The 22,210-nt window shown below is 47.0% G+C and overlaps 1 protein-coding gene across 2 annotated transcripts in view; it reads left to right on the top strand.

The window, feature by feature from the left end:
• LOC131282528 (bone morphogenetic protein receptor type-1B) overlaps nucleotides 1–22,210 on the top strand; it is a 41,310-nt gene that overhangs the window by 17,564 nt on the left and 1,536 nt on the right. For both annotated transcript variants that reach the window (XM_058312021.1, XM_058312020.1), the window contains exon 2: nucleotides 22,009–22,196. In XM_058312021.1, coding sequence (XP_058168004.1) covers nucleotides 22,116–22,196 — 81 coding nt within the window. In that variant the 5' untranslated portion in view covers nucleotides 22,009–22,115. The remainder of the gene's footprint in view (nucleotides 1–22,008; nucleotides 22,197–22,210) is intronic.

The raw sequence follows: 22,210 nt of genomic DNA, 5'->3' as shown, positions 1-22,210 counted from the left end.
GATACAATTGTGATTAATGGTTTGGATGAAGAACGAAATGAATTGTTTTCTTTGTTCAATTGATGGTATGTTACTTTTCGGGCGAAAAATGGCGACAGAAGCGAATTTTAGCCTTAAAAATCGTCAAAGGGAAAGAGATAAAACTCCAGTAGCTACCAAATTTCATTCTCAATATTTCGTTTGGCACCTTTTTTGCTCACACGATCGGCCATCTTCCTATTGGCAATCCTTTGAAACTGTGTAGTTTGCAACCGAAGAACGAAAAACGAGCAAAAACAATGCAGAAATCCATTGCCCTTCGGTGGCTCAGGTTTCCTGTTCGGTTTCGGCCTTGAAAATCTGCCCAAGAGAAAACCGTTTCTTCAGCGTCCCGCCGTGTGCAGAAAAACGGCCGACGGAGAGCACATAAAACGATGGTGCGAAGAAAGACAAATGTGCATGACGACGACGACGATGCTGCATGCAGCCGAGCGCATAACGTCGATGCTTTCGGTTCTTTGGACCCGGCAGGCAAAACTGAAGAAGAATACTGCGAGTGAAAAATAAAAGCAAACGGCAGGAAAAGGAAGGATGGATAGAAGAGAAATTGGCAACTTGGCCTCTGCCTTGCGACGCAGCGCGTTTTTCCAATTGTGGCCTGCACCAGAAATGGTGCGAAAACAGATGAATGCCTCTTGCAGCGGGTGAAAAAAAATAAATACAAATGACGCCCAGGAAAAAGCGGGTCCTCGAGCAAGAAGTTATTTCTCGTTCCGTTTGTCCCACGAACCGCGCGACGACAGAAACGCCTCGGCATTCCTGAAGACGCGCCTTGGTCCTCCTCCGGGGGTGTCCTTCGGCGTTCGAAATTCGATCGCTTCAAAAGCCAAAAAATGGCTGCTAGTTGTAAAATTGTGCACTTCTTTCGACTTTCCTGCGCGACGGAATGCATTTTGAAATAGCTCTACGCGCTCGTATTTCGTGGCTGTCGTTTTTCCTTTCCTTGTCGGTGCAAAAATTATTCATCCTTAAACCCTCAGGCCTCGAGGAATAGCAATTGGGAAACTTGTAAACGAACACAAACCAAAGTGCCACGGTGGTGTTCGTGTTGTCCCTCCCCGAATGCCTTGGTTTTCTTGCCTCTCTTCCAGTTCCAATTATAAGGATGCGTTTCCTAATAAATTAGAAAAACGGATGGATCCTCCTCCCGTTACAAGTCGTCCTTTTTGTGTTCAGGTCGATCTTCTTGTAGCCGGGTGTTACGGGTGTTAAATTTCTCGTCCGCATCGTCTTTCCTCCTCCGGGATCGGGAAGAAATCGATCCCGAAACGTAAACCCTGCAATAAAGTCAAATTGAAAAGGGCACAAAGGCCCTTAGAGGAGGGAAGTCCTTCTGCGGACGACGTTGGCCATATGATTCTATTCAACATGTACCAACTAGAACCCGAAGCGATGTTCAAACCCTGGTGTTCGATGGGTTCTTCTAAAAGTTAAGACGAAACTAGTGGAGCTTAGGATGATTTATGCATCAAACCCTCGAGTCGGTTTCAGGAAGATATTTCTCGGCTTTCGTTGCTTTTCAGTCCATCCTGGCTTCAGGTTGCTATTCTGTAACGAAACACCGGTGTTAAAGATTGCCATAGTGTAAAGTGGTTATCACTTGCAGATCAGCGGAATTCTTCTATGTTCAACCTTCGTTTGTCGTTCTGTGATGGACAAAAAGTAAGCATAAGTTCGAGCATACTAAAGTTGATTTGAAATTCAAATTATTCGAATTTGATGTTGCCAGTCAGAACGATCGTTCGTACGGCTTTTTTTATTTCTTTCTTGAAATTTGAATCATTACTTACCTACGTCTGTTTCGAGTCGAAGGGCTACCGCGGTAGGTTTTTCGAAGAGGTGTAAAATGTTTCCCCCGGTAATAAATTGCTCATCGCGGTCGGAGAACCGGATTTTAGACACGTGGCAATGACTCGACGGACTGGAACGTGCAGCTAAAGCTAATTCACCCACCGATCTGCGTGTGCAATGCTGCCAGCAGCTAATTGCTACAATTAACGGTTGATGTTGCATGTCTTATTTGAACATTTATTTCTTTTTCCTTTTCTCCTGCAATCACTTCAATTATCTTCGAGCACCACCGGTATGACTTATAAGTTTATCTTATTACTCCTTTCGACTAGGAAAAAGTTAGCATTCATCCCAACCACCTGTTGAGTTTCGCGTGCCCCTGGGAGGCATACAAATATTTTCTTTGGATAAACCTTCCTTTCATCTCCGAGTAAATATGAACCCCCAGAATCGTGCCTTTTACCGTCTTTGCCGTGTTGTTTGATTTTCCCGGGACACATCTGGCATCCAGCTGGAACGGAGAAAAAACCCACGAACATGTATCACACACGGAGCAAAATTTGAAGCAATAGGTTTTGCACGAAAGTTTCGTCTTTGGCGGTACCAAATGTCCGGCCCCGGAATGTGCCCCGGATTCGACAAGATAAACATGTACATAAATTAAATTTCACGTGAAAAAACAATCCCAGATTAGAACGAACTGGTCAACCACGAAACGATCGTGTATTTGCGTTGTCACCGGATGTCGAACAGATCATCGCTGGGGGAGTTTCCTTCCATTTGGGCCAGGAAGAAATAAAAAAAAGATTATAAATTCCCTCCGGAAAGTACAAACAAACCAACCCGTCTGTAGTTTACACTTCCATATTAGCACTCTCCCCTTGTTGATGAAATGTAATCGTTCGAGAAAAAGAAAAACAATCCATATCTGCGTATGCATTTTTAAAAATTGGTTTGTCTTGTTTTGTCATTGCAAAAATTGATACACGAATAAAAAACGCTTTATGGACAGCGGAATGGGTTTTGGCACAAGTCACCATCAAAATGGATTAAAATCACTAAAAAAAACAGAATGCTTCACTTTTTGGCCATACATGGCGTGCGTCGGAGGGTACGGCACGATCATGTTTTCAACAGCCCCCTTGTTGATTGTATCATTGGAAGGAACGTGGCCGACGACCATATGGTTCCCGGTCCGGTAACGGAATGTGTGGTAAATTATTATTTGGTTTAATTCCGAAATTCAAGCAACTTCGCCGTGCGTTGGTGGGATACACAAACGAACAAAAAAAAAACAACAGCCCGAAAAATAACTCGAGGTGAAAGGCTTCTTGGGGGCGAAAATATCACTTCGACAGGCGTTGGATCTCGGTCGGATATTCATGGGTTCTGGTGGTGGGTTTCTCGATCGCCAAATTTCTTCGTTCGTTTTGGTCGGTTCACTTTACCACTCTCGTACGAATGATGAATAATTTATCGATGCTGTAAATGAGTAATTTGGTGCAATCATCATAACTCTTTTTTCGATGATTGTACGGGATTTTGTGGATCATTTGAGTGAATTCGTCTTCGCATGCGTTGAAATGAGTTGTTACATTCATCTTTTTCATCAAACGATCTTCTTGTTCTGGATATATATAATTTAGTTTATTAATTTATTGAAACGAGCGTTAACATAGTGGGAGTGGATTATTTGTAGAATAAATGCACTTGACAAGTGTAGAAGAGATATTTCCGTGCATTAAAATGCAGATTCAAATTGCACACTAAGCTTAATGTGATCTTTCGAACCTGCTTACTAACAAAGTATACAAGGCGATGGTAATTGTAGCCTACTGTGATTCCCATTCCTTTTCATTTGTCAGTTGTCGAATAATTCATGAAAGGTCCCAGTCCAACCTCCTTGAGGCGTAAAAACAAAACAAACGGGCATGGACATTAGAACAAAAGGAAAAGAAAACTCCAGCAAGATAGACGAACGACAAATCCGCGAGAAAAACGGTAACGCCGCGACTACGCTTCATCAGCTAATTTGCGCAAATCTGTGACAGACAGCTCCTGATTAGGACGAGAGGTAGAAATCAAATCCTTTGAAACGCATCGGCCGTGCAATCGGGCGTTTTGTCTTGTTTGAGTCCGCAAGGCGAATGTTTTGAGTGATGAACCGACCCACTCACGCGGAACTTGTGCGCCGAAAACGTCGAAAAAAAAAGATGATGCCAATGAAAACAATAATAAAATAAGTTAATAAAATGGACAATTCGCCTTCCAGGCGCTATCAATGTTTATTTTTTTTTTCTACCCGTGGCATAATCTCCCGGACCCGGCAACGGTTCCCAACCCCCTTTTTCGTGCAATGATGGTTTGCTTATCGGTGGCTTCTTTCGGACGTGCGATCGCAACCTTCTTACAGGAGGATTCCACGCAGACGTCGGGCTTCTAATCGGTGGGAGCAAAGTTTCGCCAAAGAAAAAGTCGTTTACGTTAAACACCGAAGAAGACCCCCTCGGGAGATGCGGGCAAAAATATATGCACACGTTTTATTAAATTCTTCTTCAACGCACGGTGAGATAGAAAAGGGTCAAGTAAATTTAATTATCCTTTACCACAGCCGTCTGTTTGTTCGGAGAGCAACATGAAAATGCGTGCAATCGTGCGCGCCGGGTTCGAAAAATTGTTTATGGTTTTCGGATCCGGAGGAGCACCGATTCTGAAGGGAAAATACAACGCAGAGGAAGTCGCGGAGCCGGTCGACGAGACATTGTGTGTGCGTGTGTTGTTTTACGATGTGTTACGAAATGTATCGAATTCTGTAGGCTAGTAGTTTACCATTCGCCCGCAGTTCGCTCGTTCAGGCTGGCTGAAATGATTTACTGTGCGTTTCAAAACCAAGATCGTAGGACGGGAGGCAATGTTCAACTTTTGAAGAGCACGGTAGTGTTCGGGAGGGAATAAGATCGACCTGAACAGCGACCTCGTTTTCAGAAGAATTCAGTTGGAGACTCACTTCCGGACTGCTGCAATAGGCAATACCTAAGCCTCTACATTGCAAGAAGCATTTCCTGGCCGGGCCGGGAGAGACATATTCCGTTGTCAACATAAATAGTCGATCGAACAAACGATCGTGGGCGAGGCCTTTACCTCCACAACTATTCCTATAAGCTGACTTCGATTTCCATAATCAGCTCGCAAACACCGACCACCACCCCCCGGTCTTTACCAGAAGCGAAAACCGTTGGTTTCGAGATCGAAAATTATTATGCTTTTCTATCCCTCGCCTCGAACCCGTCTTCCTTCGGCTCCGGGATGCAGCTGCATGCGATTATTCATAGCTCACGCCATGCGTTTCTATATCTCTTCCTGCTCTCTCTCCTTTTTGTGCTTGAGGCTGCAAACCGTTTATCTTCTTCATCATCCTCATGTTTTATGTTGATCGCCTCCGCGACTCCCGCGCAAGGATTATTATTATTACTCCTGCGGCTGTTATTAATATCGCGAATGGAGCGAATCAAGCAGGCCCTCCGATGTATGCCGAGGGTTAACCAACGGTGGAAATGTCAGCTCAACCGTTGCTTCGAGGGAAGCTCTACAACACCCTTTCTCCAATCCGATGATCGACGATGCAACGTGGGGGCATCATTTATTCATGCTCATGGTCGACCCCGCAGGGCATGATCCGTTTTTGGCACGAGCGCCTCCGCTTTCGTCGTGTCGTGCCGATCCGTACCGATGGGAAACGCCCCCGCGACCAAGATCCAGTAGTGGCAGTGCATTTCCGGTTTGGAACCGATTCGATCCGCACGAAGTCTTTCTCTCCTCCGGTTCGTGTCAGCTTAACAGTGTTGTCGATACGGTCGTCACTTCGTTAGCAGTGCGTTGGCCGCCGTACGGTGTCTAAAATTCACCGTCCCGTATATCCCGTAGGACTTCGGGGATGAGCCTCCTCCGCATTATTACCTCTACGTAGGCGTCATCGGGCTCTTCGTGGTGAAGGACCGTAACATCCACTGGCGTGCTAAATAAATGAGTAAATTCAACGAAAATTATGCTTGGCCTGGGTGAAAAGGTGCAGAGGATGTAAATTATGAGTGGGTTCACTCACTCTAGCTATGTCGGAAGCACCACCGAACATGCACTAATATACCATATCCACTACCTACTCGAGAGCCTTTTGAGCCTAGCGATTATTCCGTCCATTCGGAGGAGATCTTTCCGTAGATCAACAACCGATCATCGGGTTTGTTCGTGTTTCTGTGTGTGTGTGTGTGCCTTTTGGGTTGAGTGGTTGACTTTTATCTATTTGATGCATCCATTAGCACCTACGTACGGCACTGGCGGAAAACCCCGTCCTCTACCATGGGAAAAGAAATTAAAAAAGGGGGAACCTTTCGGGACGTTTTTCACTCAACAAGCACCGCGCTCTTACGAGCCGGGACCCAACATCATTAGGCAACATAAAACTAAATTACTCACAGCTGTATCCATTGAACACTCTTTTCCCATCGAAAGCAAATACCCGCCCGGACTAATGGTTTGTGTTTTCTTCTCTTCCACTTTTTCCCATTTCAGGTATGTTGACACGATTTGTTATTAAGGACAGCTCTCAGACAACAAGGAAGGGTTTGGCGCAACAAAACACCTCCGCAAAGGGGGTTTGCTCATCAATTACGATAAGAAAGGTGACAAGCATTCGTAGGAATGTGTTGCAGCGTTGGAGTAACGGAACAGAAGACCACAAATCCATCACGAAGAACATGTAAACTCTCTTGCCTGCTATTCGCGAACCGAAGCTTGAAAGCGGATCTATTGAAGCATTCCGCACAGTCAATCATTCAACCAAACCGGAAGTGGCACGAGGCAACCCTTTTGGACGCGCGAGGCCGTCGAGGGTACAAGAAGGAGGAGGGCCCTTGCCTGCCGTTGGCATCATGACATCATCGTCAATCGTCGTCGTAGCTCCGATTAAAGGGAGTTGTGCTGTTATCATTTCCAACATTCGGTCTAGGGGTACATAGCCGAGCAAAACAGACAAAACCTCTCGGACCGAGCATCAGTGGATGAACATTCCATTCTAAATCGTTCACCCGTTGACGAATATCTGTTGATTCAATTTAATGATTCAGTAGTGAATCCCACCGATTATCTAACAGTTGTTCGTCGCTGATTTCATTCCCACAAATTCTCGTGAAAAGAATGTAAAAATACCCGAGTCAGACTAGAGCGAAGATTAGATCTCGAGGAAGTCAGATGCTTTTGAAATACCTTTTGCAATGTTGATCAACACACACCCACGCAATGATTCACAACGTTTTTTTTTTGCGATCTTCGCGTGGGGTACGTTCTGTGAGACGACGGAGATTTCTTTCAAGTTGAGCGTTGCGCAACACGGGGTGGTTGGGGAGGTTTGCTTTCAAAAATAGTGCATCATCTTGCTCGCCTCAGCCTCTCCGCAGTCCCCGTTTGCAGCTGTTTTTATTTTGTCATCGTCCGAGGGTTCCTCTTCCGTCGGATGATCGTGCGCGAACGATGACTCGATGCAGTCGTCGCACTTGGCAAAATGTAATGCACTACGGTGCCTCAATGGCCCCCTCCGTCCTTCCGATGACCGACCCAATACAACGGTGGTGCATTTTACGACCGGTGACTAAACGAAGCCGCCGAAGAGGAGAAGAAACTCCGCTCGTGTGTTGGGTTTGCCAAGACACGCGAATCCCCGAGCTCGAGCTCGAGTGGAGGAAATTTTATGAATGAAACCGCTCCGATACACGAAAGCCATCATATCGCGGCGCGCTCTGCCTGCCGAGGCCGAGGCCGAGGGAGGGAGTTTTCTTCTGATTTGCATCCGTACATATGGCTTTGTGCACCGCCATCCGGTTTTGTCTGCATGCTCAACACGTACACACACACACACACACACACACACACACACACACACACACACACTCCCACACACGCTCTCGAAGGATGGTTTTCTCGTTCTTCAAGTTGGCATTTCAACTTTCCCTCAGCCGTGTGTCGCGGTCGAAAGAAGATCGTCACATTCTTCGTCTGTCGAGTTTTCTAATTTGAATTAGCTAAAGCGAACCGACGATTGAAGCAATTCTGCGCAAGACCTTCACATTCTTCTTGACATCCAAAGAGGTTGACTAAACTGGTGCACTCTCAAATCAGACTCAATTTATTAGCTAGAGCTTCAACGGACTCCTCGTCCTGAGCTCCGCCGAGGCGTATTCAAATTCATCGAAAGTTTATTTTCGGCCGCAGGCAGCCTTTCGGAACGCCGCCACGCACACGCGACAAGAAGCGGACGAATTTGTTTTAGGCCATAGAGCGGAGCGTGTGTCGCGGCGTATCTTCGCGTCTTTTGCGCGTTTGATTTCAATTTCAATAATACTGTCCCATAAATTACACGGTCGGTAGATTATTATGAGCCCATAAAGTGATAAAACTCGAGCAAGGCTAGCCCGCTTGGCTCTTCATCTTAGGATGGACCTTTTAGTGGTGGCACGAAACGTATTTGTATGCTTTTAAAAAGGGAGGAAACCTCCGACGCTCCGAGGCGGAAGCGTCTCGAAATGAATGCAAAAGACTCGTCCGTTCGGGGGGAGAATAATGATGTGGTGGACATTTTTAAGTATTCATAATCTAAAGGATGCGACAAAGGAAGGGTTGTTTTTTGCTTGAGTGTTTGTCTGAGGCACTTGCCGACAGATTGTTGGTGTATTTAGTAGACTCTTTTTGTATCTTTTATTTTAAATTCGGCTACAAAAAGGGGAAGGAATACCATTCCAATAACCTCATCAGACCCGTCATACCGTCCAATGGCACAGGTTTAACGGACCAACAGATCGAGCTACCTGACCGGTCGTGCTTTTAATTAAATAATTCATCCACTGCTCATTTAATTGCACGTGCCATGGATGCGGGTAGTGGTGTGCGGAGATTGGCGAGTGCATTCGAACCATTTACTTCTCCTATCCTCTGTCGTTTTAGCGATCACGATCTTCAGCGGACGAAGGAAGAAGAACGCAGAATGAATTGCTGTCGTTCAATCTAGGTCCATCCACACCCACTTCCTTTTCCCGATGGTCTCGCGATGGCAAATTAATGCCGGCAAAAGTGCGATCATGTTTCGCTGCCGCTAATTATGGACCCGCGCTCCGTTTTTCCCGCTGCACAAGACCACGGCACTCTTCTGCACTGTTAGCCGATTTATGCCGTTTGACGAATGCAGTGCACCGGGCACCAACCCCTCCCTTTTTGCTTGCCGTTGGATGATGCTTTCTTCTCTTATCCTGTTCGATGGTTCGCGCGTTTTCGCATCAATCATCGACCCGCATGCGCATGCAACGCCATCGCTCTTGGCGTTCGAGTGCATTCTGTAGTTGCTGTGGAGTTGACGCAATGGCTGGCGTAAGGCGGAACGGGGGATGGTTTATTTATATTAGTTTTAAACAACTGCACACCAGCCCTGCGTCCCTGCGTCGACGCTATGCTAAAGATGAAGCCCGCGTGATTACGGTGTTGGATGATGGCCGCACATTGTTTGTAATGCTTTGCGCATCTGGTGATTTCCGGACAAGTGTTGGTATCGATTAGTACAGTTAGTTCGTTTCTACTCAAGCTATTAACAGGTTGGAGACAGGAAATACCATCCAGTTTGGAGATCTATCAGAATCTGGTTTCACGCTATCGAAATGCTTTGTAAGACATTCTTTAGATGCATTAAATGCTCTGTCAATACTAAGTTAATCATGTTTGTTTTCATCCAAAACAGAATTTTAGGGAAAAACCACTTATCTGATTCGTCGCAAACGGTGGCTGCTAATCTTCCATTTGTACATTTGGATGGATCCCTTTATTTCTGCCGACGATCATATGATGCACGATTTTCCCTCCCATCTGTGCCAGCGTTTGTATGAGTTTGTGCTCATAAAAACGCGGGAAACACACGTGTAGCAAAAGGAAAGGGGGAGGGAATTTTGAAACAGTTGAAAACCGGCCGCGTGCGTCCAACAATCTTGCCTGGTAGGCAAACGAAACGAACTGTGTACGCGGTTGAAGATCGCGATCGTGAACGACGGAAAAGACAAAGACAGGCCCAAAACCAGACCAGGGGAGAGAGGGAAGGAGAATGATGGGACAATCAAAAACAAAAAACCCCCGGCGGGTGTGAAGATGAATGATGGATTGTGAAGCGAGAAAGAAGGAAGCGAAGGGTTCTTAAGACAATTATAAACATATGTGCCGATGTTTGGCTTTCAAATGAGAATCCACTCGCTCTCTCTCTCTCTCTCTGTTGTTAGTGTTTTGAGAAGGTCGTCTTGAGTACGTGGAGCGAGCATAAAAATGGCTTTGTGTGCGTTTATGTCGATCGCCAGCATCTTTCCTTCGCGTTCGGAGGATGTGAAGAGATGATGTTGAGCGAAAACGATCTCAACACAACGATGCTCGCGGAGTGGAACATTGAGATTGATCTAGTCTAATGAAGCTCCACAACTGGAACGCGATTAATTTCAAGACTCTCTTCTTGCCTGTCCTTCTCTCTCTCGTTCACCCCAATGGATGTTATGATTGATATCCTGTTCTGCTTAGGAACGTTTTTCTTCCCCCATTTCAAGATCACTTCCAATGGCTGGAGATAAAAGAACCGCCGGCGGGTTTTTTTGTGTTGGCGATCTTTTCTCGCGGGAATCTCCTCACGCAAACAGCGAAAGACAAGCCGGGAAGAAAACGCACACAGCGGTAAAGCCGTCTGACGTTGAGGGACTTGACGTGCACGCTAATGGAAAACGGGTTGCAGGATCCGGAAGGGCGCCCGCGAAAGGGTGTCGCGCAGGGTGTGGAAATTATAGATTATAATCAATTGGTTCGTTTGGTCCGTGGATTATTTTACTTTTTTTTCGTTTTGTTTCACTGGCAATGGCATTGCTACCGTTTGTGTTGCCCCCGATGGGTTGGAGTTCCCTCCGTTGGTAGTGGTGCGGCCATCTCGAGACGGTAGTAGTATCGTTGGCCGTTGGAGCGATCTTTCCCTCCTCTGTTTCGCTGTTTTCGCGATCTACTCGCGAGCCAAGATCACGATCGCGCGAATGTGAGGTTTTGGGTTTTTTTTTCTTCTTTTGCTCTCCGGTCGGAATCCCTCCGAGCACGCGTCGGTTTACGCCCCGGGGTCGATAGATTTACTTCCTGCTATTATATTTCCTCGCCGTTCGCTTGATTGTGTGTTTAATTTGGTCTGCTTCATGCTTCCAGGCGTAATCCAGGATACGGTGGATGGATTCTCCGCCATTCGGGTTTCGGCTACATTTAGCTTAATAGTGTTAATAAGATATTAATAGCTGTTTAATTCCGGATCCCTTCTATTGTAGCATCGCAGGGAGGTTTTGAATCATCCTGAACACAAGATGTACTGGCAAGAGGTTTCCTACGAAGGCATGGCATCCACTAGAAATAGAAGGCAATAGAATTTAATCGGCATATTTCTCCTTGACATTCGAGGAACGTCTGTTTATCAGTGGGTTTTTTTTTTCTCAACCCCCTACAGGATGAAGGCCAACCCTTGTCTCGGGGTTGGTAAACAGCGAATCCCGAAGCCAAACGTTCGCGACGCTACAGTTTTATGAATCAGTGGTTGAGTGGCGATGATAAAAATGCTTTGCGAGGTTCGTTTCGAACCGGTTCCTGGCGACGGTTGTTTTTTCCGCTTTTTAAGTTTTGTAGACCGTAAGCATTTGTTTCCTCCGCCTGGCCTTCTTCCCTCCCCCGCGAATGTATCATTTATAGTATTCATTTTCGGTTGATCGAAATGATTAATTGACACCAATTGTTGCTGGCCGCGGCGGAGCCCGTTTTGGGACACGACCGAGAGCAACAGCAGCATGGGCTAGTCTGTGGCCAGAAGTTGGGGGAGGGAAAGGAAGGAAGGAACCCGTCGGGTGCCGTTTGAAATTGATTGAAATTTATGAGTCCCGGTAGCCCGCGGAGTGTATCTGGTATGGTGTGCATTCGCAACATATTTCCGACGCTTCTGGTGCGAGGGAGTGGTTGCCTTTTCAGTGGTGGGGGGAACGCTGAAGATAAGACCGGTTCCGTCTTGGCGCAGACAATCGCGGATCGGGTTCGTAGCGAAAGCAGATGGCGTACTCTGTTAGGATCTCTCTAAGTACATGCATGTGTTCTAGCTCTTTTTCCAGAGAGTTATCCCTTTTCGTGGATGACAAAAGGTCAGATTTATTCCATGAAAAATGTCCTTTCGCATTGTGGCAACCAGCGTCCTCACTAATGAAGATGAAACTTTGATGGTTGTGGGAAAATCGAAAATAATGACTTAACCAAACAAGCGATCCCTTTTTTAAATCATGTTGTTGCAAGTTGTTAGCTCTCGTCTCAAAAGCCAACATTTAACAAGATCGTTTCCGTGTGCAAGACCGCAACCATGAACATTCATCCTTCTTCGATCGGCTTAGATTGGAAAGTAAATAAAGCGACGCTTGCTCCAAATGTTTCAGCTTATGTTCCCTTGGCCCTTCACCGATACGGCGAAAAAATGTTGTGCTCCCATTTATCACTTCAATTTGAGCGATATATCAATAGGTTCGAAATGTTTGCCGTAACAATTAGCATGTCTGCCCTAAATAAGCCATTCAGTTGTGATGAATATTGTGATATAGGACGTGAGGATTTGGAAAATAAGTCTATGATCACCGGGAATGGATGATCTGTGACGTGAGTTTTGTCTAAAGACCTTTTGAGGGGCTTTGCTATTCAATCTTTATGGGGCGAACTTGTATCTCTTTGATGGAATTCTAGGCTTTACGGTGCGAAAAAGATTCCTAACTTATATTCTTCGATTGGAATGAACTGCACAACTGTAATTATATCTACTCAAGTGTAAAAGCGAAGCGTATAAAATCAAGCCCCAAGAATAGAGGGTGGTTCATTTGGTTCGGTTCTGTTTCTTTCGGTTTTTCTTTTAGGCCCCTCATCTAAACCCCCCAAATTGGCATGCATAATAACGAGCACACGCCCGGCATGTGCTTCGTGATGTTGAATATTTCATCTCGGCAAGATACGAAACGAAATAAAAAACCTACGACCAAAGGCAAAGCACGGGGAGGAGGCGGCGGCGTGGTATCTCTAATGCGGCGGAACAATTATAATAATGCTGCCTACATAAATATTGCACCGGGAAAAACTGGCGCAAATAGACTGCCCTCCTGCTAAGATCGATCGTGCTTTTGTGCGCCTACTGTGATCTTTTCCTTCCCGTATCGAATGATCGATTCGTGCGCCATAACAGCACCACAACGCAGCACACACCATATTGCGCGCATAACCATTAGCCTCGGTTCCTCGGTTCTCTCCGCAGCGGACCGTGTGGAGGGGGCGCGGAGGAAATGGTTTATTCAAATTATCTTTTTCCTCCCACTCGCGACCTCCATAAAGCCGAACAGTCTGGCCCGGGGAGGGATTTTTTCTTTTCTTCCTCCTCGAGATCGATCAACGATCGGATCGACGCCTTTTGGTGCGCCGGATGCTGGGTCGATTTTCAAGCTGTGGAAGTCACCCCGTGCTCTTATGGATCTTGATCGCCGTAATCAGGGAGGCGTGTTGTAGGTGTGTGGAAAGGGGCAGCGGGATAGTAGGCAAAAACCGATCTAAAATAAAATGAACCGTTACAGAGATGAGATCACGGACACGACGGACGCACGCCCGCCCTGTTGTATTGTAGGAGGACTCTGAAGGTAGTGGGAAATGGGGGGAGTTTGAGCCTTCTGCAGTGCGCGCCATGTTGCCAGTAATCGATCAACATTTTATGTGTAACACCGCACACATCGAGGAAGCGAGAGAGAGAGACTCGGATGTATGTTTGCCAGTACACACATTCGAGCCGATGAACATGTGTTTTTGTTAAGGTCGAAACACAACACAAGAAGGACCATATGGTTTTGATTTATCACTCACTAATCACCCACACGAGCACATCCGGCTGTTCCGCCGTGGTATCAATCAGCATTTCCCGAAGCACAGATGTGCTGCGAAACCCGGTGGCCATACCCGTGGCCGGAACCCGTGGGGGAGTCCGATTATGTCTGGTGTCCAATGGGGGGCTCTCTTCCAAGGGCTTCTGGTTTTTAAACCGTTCGGTTTGGGTTTAGAGCGCACAGCATGGGCCAACTTTCCTTAACGGGCCTTGCTGGCCGATGACAGATATCAGAGAGAGAGGACAGCGTTCGTAAATAGTAACTCGAAATTTGTGCCTCTAAAAGGAAGTTACATTAGAAGGTATGTCCTGCGGCGCACGTGCCTCTGAAAGCCGTTAAGCGTGCGGCGGGAGGTCACATTCGCTCGTTCAACTCCCGATTGCTTGGAGTTCCTTCGAACTACATCTTTTCTACGTCAGCAAAAACAGACACACGCACACACGGCACGTTTGTTTTAGTCATGTGCCCTACACTCTAGGCCAGTCTTCACAGCTGACGTCAAAGCTTCCGAATCTTACGACAGCTCCCAGGACCAGGACCAGTGGAGAGTGTGTACCGTAATCTGTCACAAACTTGCCGGGGCGGCTACTACGTACGTACATACGGTTCGCGCTAGTACTCGGTTGGTACAAATTGGATTTCGTTAACTACGTTAGCGCGCACATATGAGAACCGGAGCTGACAATCAGAGCTCCAAGTGGACAAGAAAGACGACCATTCGCTGTTCGCGGCCATCTCTGTGTTGGTTCGCCATCGTATGGTCTCTGGACATGTCGAGTGGGATGTCGGCAGAGGGCAGGAAGTACAAGTACAGCAGAACAGGAGAACCGTTTCTTAGCCTCGCTGTAGCTTCCATATGTCTTGTAAAATTAGCATGTTCATTGAGTGTGTCTTTCTCGTCCGCTTGTGGCATTGCGTGCGCTCATCGGGTTATGAAACATCGACCTTAATTTTTTTTGCCAACCCTCAAGCGGTACAGATGTAACACGAAGTGTCGCTACCGGAGTATGTTGAACTCGACGGTTCCATGCTTGGCTTTGGGAGTTGTTTTGAACCATTGGATTTAAAGATAAGGTACAAATGAAGGAAGAAAATTAGTTTAAATTAATTGAAGAATTTAATGCCAATGATTCATGCTTGTTTTGAAATCGATTCCGTGCTTGACCTTTCCCGATCCGGCGATGCTAGCCAACAAGATAGTCCATTCTGCTGCTGGATGGTTAATATTTCCGATTACTCCCAGAGCGATTCAACCAAAAGCTACTACGATCTCGTGGCATACCGTTCCTTCGGCGTTTTAGTCATGTAGTCGTAAAAATGGACTTTTATGGGAATGTTTTGATTTGCTATAAAAAGATCGGTGACACTATGTGTTCTTTGCCTTGCAGAGCAGAAATTTGCGGAACTCGGCGAAAACTGATTCATTCATTCCGAAAAACCGACGACAACGCAGTTCCGAGTCGATCGGCACTCTCGAGATCACCGCGATCGCGTTTCCCCGTCGATCCCGATGAGTCAGGCCGATACGGATATGGAGTAAATATGCTAATATCGATCCCGGCGACGATAGAGACAGTGTCGGTGTCAAGCTGAAGTCTGCTGATGGGTGGAGGTGATCGAAATGGTGGCACAAAGGCGAATTTCGACATTTGCGAGAATCGATTTTAATGGACATTTGGATAGTGATCAGAAGATGGATGGAGGAGGGGAGGGATCGGAGCCGGGGAACAACACAACACTTCCAAGCAAGACGGAGTTCTTCGGCGGGGGGTCTTCCTCTCACTCAATCTTTCGGCCTTCTTTCCCCCGTTTCCATTCCCGGGTCCGAGTGTGATTGATCGAAAAACTTCAATCTTGACGGTTTGTTGTTCACATCGTGTCGACTCGACGCAGCGGGTGGGAAACAAGACCCGAGGCATGCTCGAGGGATCGATGTCTCCACGTCCTCGGCAGTATTTTCTGGCTTGCTTCTTTTTTTTTCTTCTCTGGTTTCAAGTTTTACTACCATTCAGCTAATAAATAGAAATATGGTCTGCCGGAAATCGTGTTGGATCGAATATATCTCATCGCACGAGAAATCAAAACACATTGAAATGATTGGATTTTCCTTCGCCTCCCCCTCAAACATTCATCAACTCCTCACATCGGCCATTAAATCTCAATGATGCACGAGAGTGCAACACACACACACACAGCGCACAGGAACAGGAAAGGGAAGTGCGCTGTCAGAGATGGAAGTGCACAAGAACGGAGGGGGTGGCCAAAGCATGACAAGCAAGTTCCGTTGCAGCTTCGCAGCGAGGCAAATATTGATCTTTTGCCCTGCGCTCGCCAAACACCAAACAGCCAGCACTTGGTTCTGTGTTAGCTTGACAAATGTCATCCAGCGGTAGCGGCATTTCATCTCCCCCAACGTCGTTGCCATCGTTTGCACTGAGTTATGCGCAGCGACTTTTCTGCGTACGTGTGGGAGTTTTGCGAGAGGGGGGAGGGTGAGGCATGTCCACTCGCCCGTGACGTGATGTTCGTCACACGGTGCTCTCGTGTCCTCGCGTGTCATTTGTTGCGCCCTGCTGTCTGTGCCGTGCGCGTGCACCGAGGGAGGAAGAACCGAACCGCCCGCTGACTGCAGGATATATTAATAGAGGATGGTTTGGGATGCCACGTCGTCGTCATCGTCGTCGTCGTCGTAGTCGTTGTCGGATGCTGCGGAAAACGACGCCCCTCTAGCGAGAAAAATAAAACGGATAACAAGAACAGACATCGACGACGACGACGACGACGATGATGTGTCTGGCGAACTACAAAGTGTCACAATGTAGTAGAAAATACGGTCCAACAAATCACTCTCGGCAGCATTGAAGTGACAAACGGAAACGGTTCGATGCGTCGTTGATGCCTCTGCCTTGACGTCTCGAAGAAAATTTGTGCTTCTTCAGCTGTTTAAATATTTCTTTAACTTTTCGTTTGCAAGAAACGTATGGGTGCGTGTTTCAATGAACTTTTAATATGTCTTTTCATTCATTTTAAATCTAACTTGGTCTTTTCAAAAAGTACCACTATTCTCCGTGCACCCACAACAACAATAAGGATCATTGTACACCCCTCAGGAATCATCATGATCATCGACAAGAAAAATTAACGAGCCTTTGGGAAAAAAACGCTGTAATCCCTTTCCACCCCTCACCCCGTGCTGCACAGTATCAGAACTATTATTCTTCGAAAAGTTTGAAAACTGATGCATCATCGCCGTCCGTTATGGTTTCATGTTTTGGGGGAAAGATTCGAAACGATAAACGCAAACAACAAATGGTTCGTAGCGGGCCGTTTTTTCCATCTTCCATGACATTTGTTCTGCTTCACGGTAAGCTCGAAAGCGAGATGACGTGGTGATGCTGTTGACGCTGTTATTTTTCCCTTTTTGCTTCCCTTGTATTTCTTCTGCTCCAACGCTCCGAGGACAAGAAAGCGAGGGTAACAGAAGTAAGAAGGAGATCCAGCCAGACTGTGTGTGTGTGTGTTTGTACGTGTGTTTTGTTATGCAAATTCTGATGGACGAGTGGACACACTGTTTGTCATCCATCCAGCAGCACGAACCAACGGAAAAGTTGAACCACCAAACTAAAAACCCAGACAGACATCGGCCGATGCCAGAATCCCATTAAAAAATAAAAATGAACCTTGGGGGTAGGACGAACACGGACACGACGGACCCTTTCCCCCGCGGGGCTGGGTTATATCCGAAGCCATGTAGATAATTTATGGTAGATAAGATTTCTTTCGCCAACACTCCGACCATCATGCCACACCCGGCCACACGGGCTATGGAAAGCGGGAGGGTATAAAACGGTCTCTATCTCCATGGTAACACAATGCCTGGCCGACTCGTCTCACATTCGTTCTCTCCGGTGGCTGCGTCGGGAAACCAGTCCTCCCTCGGGATTCTGGAGAATGTGAAGGTGGCAGAAATAGGGCCTCGGGTTCTCTAAAATTGTTTACCCGCAGCTCGGATGGATATTGTCCTCGGACGGCTGGAATGACATGCGCAAACGTCACTCACGAACAAATACTCGCGACCCCGGGTTCTGCGTTTTTTACGTACGTGTGTTTTTATTTATTCTTTACAACATCTTCAATCGGTCCTAAATGTAAGCGAAGGCGAGGTTTGTTTGGCCGTTTCTATCGAGGTGTTTTCTTTCCTTTCCATTTTTTTTCTCCTGTGTCCTACGTGTGTCAACAATTAAGCTGGCCAGTGTCTTGTTTGACGTACGGCTTGCTGAGCTCGGCAAACGCGCAGCCTCCTCCGCACTGATCTCTTGACATCTCTGCCTGTCAAACAACAAGCGCGCAGGTGACGGACGATGGAGAAGAGTCTGTCCTGATTAGGTTGGATGCATAGGAGGCTTTAGGGAATTAATTCCCATCCTAAAGTGAGCCACGACAGATGATTTCCTCCTCGTTGTTCCAGATGCTACGACTTTTTTGTGTGCTTCCAGCTGCTGTCAATCGAATCAACCCCGATTTAAGAAATCATTTGCACAATCCTATCGACGTCAAATCAAAACAATGAACGTCGTTTAGCGAACTCAGCTGTGAGTAATCGTATTGGGAAGGCAGCATCTTTCGTTTAATGTCAGCTTAGCATTGACGCAAGTGAGTTTGTCACGGGGGGGGGCAAGATACGTAATGCTCCCTGGCCTTATCACGGGCACAGCCGGGCAATAATAACATCATTTTCAATTTGCATTGTCATTCCATCGTGTTATTTTTGCCTTCTCTTCCAAACAATTTTATTTGTCCCGCTGCTTCATCTGCTGATGCACGCTCCCGAACGTTCGTTCTTTTTAACTCTCCATAAAACTACTCTACGGATCGTTTGTTTGTTTGCCCGATAGAACCGATGGTCGATGGTATTGGTAGAATGCGTTTACCATGTTGCATTTATGCTACCGCGTTCGTGTGTGAGGTGTTGCGCTATCCAAAACAACGCGCGCGTCCCATGTGTGACGTAAGGGAGAATGGAGAAGAATATATAAATAATATTTTTGTTTATCTTCTTCCCCCTCCGCCGGCATTTCCTACTACCCCCCCGTACTGCTGCCTGCTTTCTTACGGAGCAAGGGAATTTCTTTCCGGGCGATGAGGTAACGTGAGGTCCAGGGAAAAAAAAGGTCGAGGAAACTGGAAAGTGCAGCCCGTGCGGAAATGGTGGAAAGTGTTAGTGAGGCAATCCAGATCCCCAGCACGGAGCATCCGATGGAAATCCATACGGAATCCGCCCTCGATTGGTCGACGTCGTTTAGTTGGTTCCCCAAATATAGAACAGCGTCCAAAAGTAGCCGGCAACGAATTGAACTACAGTATCAACTATAAACCGGTACTCGAGGAGTTCATTATCGTTTTTATAGTCATGTTTTCCATGCCCGGTGGTTCTTATCTGGGCCATCGGGCTCAGTATGCCACCGCTGGTGGACATCAGCGGTACACAAACACACATGACAACTGGCAGACCTAGGCCTGCCGATAGGAGGGCCCTTTTTCTATATAGGGTTTCTAGGTCCAGGTGTGTACTCTCGCGATGATAAACCACCGACAAGGCTGGAAGGTCCGCGGGCTCCCCTGGTATTGGAGTGGAGTGTTCATTTTGTTCAACACACTCTTCCCATCGCTGATAAACTTATCACTTGTCACACACAAACGTGTGACAACGTTGTACGAGATTTTTGAGACCGATTCCACCGAGTAGCTCTGTTTGCAACAACCGTGAAATGACACTGGTGGATGCGCTTCATTACGAGCCGAACCCGAGGGAACCATTACTGATGGCCACCTTTGGAGGGCAGCCCGAAAAACCCTACGCACCTTTCCCGTAACGTGATTATTCGCATTGATTGATCGCCCCTTATTGTTGGTAGATGGTGAAATGTGATACGCAGAAGCGAAAACGAAACAGATCCTAGGTGAGGCTAGGTTTGGGTTGTGGACACCTGCAAGAAAGTTTGTGAAAATAGGGCCCTCTGTAAAGCGAACGAACAAACTATCTTTCGGGCGCCAATTCGAAGGCACTGATTTGGCGGCATCAACAATAAGACACGCCCGTAAAATGTGTCTATCTGTCGGGACGTGGCGGATCGGTTGGCCAAGAAAGACCCCGGCCGGCTGGCGTCAGTACCCTGGCACTTGTCACCAGATGATCGATCGGGTACTTCCCGACAGATTTCATCCGGGACCGGGTCGTGCAAGACCATTTTCAATGGAGGTACAAATCGCAAAGCCGTTCCTCGGCGCGAGGTACAGATAGCGCACCATTCAGAGTCTGCAATAAAAAGGATGGGCTCACAACTGCCTACTCTGATCAGTCAGAGTTGGCTAAGTTGATCCCGTCGTGAAAAAGACTTCTTCCTGCTCCGAACCATGTAATCCATCTCATGCTTATTCTCGGGGTAAACGAACGAACATCTTCATCCGGAGGGGGTTTGCAGGCAGAGGGGAAAGAAACGGGGCTTGTTTTGGTCATGGAAATTAATGTAGGACATGGTCTTGGCCATTGGACCGGTCCCCACACACTGCTACTACATTGCGTCATCCGTGTGTTTCCCTACGGTGCGTTTCGCACCTTCAAGATGATCTTCGCGAACTCGCGGATCCTCGGCCCCTTTCCATGAATCCATCCAGCCACAAAAAAGTGTCATATTTTCTCCCCGTTGTTGTTCGTTGTCGGGACGGTATAATTTACATGTTTGCCCGCTTCGAACATGCCTGTTGAAAGACGACCACCGTACACTCGAGTAGGAGAAGAAGAACTAAGGCACGCAACGCTCGGTGCCGCTTAAATTCGCGAACCGGCGTGTTAAACACAGCAGACGAAGAGCTACCGTATCCGCTTTGTGTTTCCTCCGTGCGCGAATCATCTGGTCACGACTTCCTTCGCATCGTACGTGCGCAATGATCACCTGAGCGAAGGATTAATGTGGCGTTTGTTTTGCTATAAACCTTCGTCGTCGTCCGCAAAGCAAGGGGCGGGGGGCTCGAACGGAAAATTTCGATGCATTTTGCACGTGCCCTCCCAGGGGATATATCATGCACTCTCTGGGGTCTTAAGCGAGAGAAGATCCGCTTGATATCAGTACACACGGCTTAGCGCATGGCCACCGAGGAGTACCGGGGTTGATAATGATAACGCCAAAGGCAGAGTGTTCTTATCTCGGAACTAACTAACTGGTCGGTAATGAACTTGCAAGAACCAGCCAGCGGGAAAAAAGCCTCTGAGTTGTTGTTGTGTTGATTAAGCCGGACAAGCTACAAGCCCCTTGTTTTGGAGTTCAATTCGAGGAGGAACGAAGTACCGTGCAGTTTGTTATGTCGCCACCGAAGTGTTCTACTCCAGGACAAAGCTCAACCGTACCTGACCTTAATCTTTTGCTCACGAAAGGAAGAATTTTACCCGAATCCCGAAAACTCAAACACCCATCGGGTGCCGACACCGAGAGACGAGTTAAGTCGGGCAAGATTTATTGCACCCCCGAATCACATCAGACGACTCTTTTCCGACGCGACGACTTTGAGGCGAAGACCCACCTGGAAAACTATTCTCCAATATACCTCCGGCGCAAAAGAAGTCTGTCACCCCCCTTCCCAACGGTGGTGCGTACCTAGCCCTCGTTCGTTGTTGGTGGCGTGTTTTCGACGAAAGGGATTAAAATTCGATCCATCGTTCGCAGTTTCATTTCCCGTTTTTTTTTTGACAGCCGACCCAACTGCCGAATCAATCCCTTCATTGTGCAGTCCTATTACGCCAGGGAATTGGCCGATTTTAATGGGGTGTTGACTAATGGGTTTATTTTGCCGCAACATTATCGGCTCGATAAATCACGAAAAGATCGCAAACATTACGATATCGAAAAGTCGATACCTACCTTTGCGTCGATTAAAACTGATACAGTACAGTTTTTAAATGTTTCGCTGATTTGTGTCCAGCCTACTCAACTACGCCAAAACATAATACAAACACAAATTATTAGATCAAGTAGGCTGATTAGGCCGGAGGAGAAAATGAATCCGTTGGATGGGAGATTTGGGACATAGGGAAGCTTCTCACTTTTGCTTTACGTTTTACATTTAATTTCTGTGCATAACAAAACATAATAAAGCTCGCAATTTTAACATTCGTTTGTTTCTCTTCACTTTACAGCACGCGTACTTCAATGTTACTGCGAACATCACTGCCCAGACAATGTACAGAACGGAACGTGCGAAACGCGACCAGGCGGATCCTGCTTTGCCTCTGTGGAGGAGGTTATGGATGAGGAGACGAAACAGCTGGTTCCCGAGTGGAGCCACGGATGCATGTCACCGGAACAGGGCGGCGGTTTGCTACAGGTTGGTAGACACAA

The sequence above is a fragment of the Anopheles ziemanni genome, chromosome 2 (assembly GCF_943734765.1).
Source record: "Anopheles ziemanni chromosome 2, idAnoZiCoDA_A2_x.2, whole genome shotgun sequence".
In the NCBI taxonomy this organism is placed as follows: domain Eukaryota; kingdom Metazoa; phylum Arthropoda; class Insecta; order Diptera; family Culicidae; genus Anopheles; species Anopheles ziemanni.
Note: the sequence above shows the minus strand (reverse complement) of the source record. Positions and strands in the feature narration are given on the sequence as shown.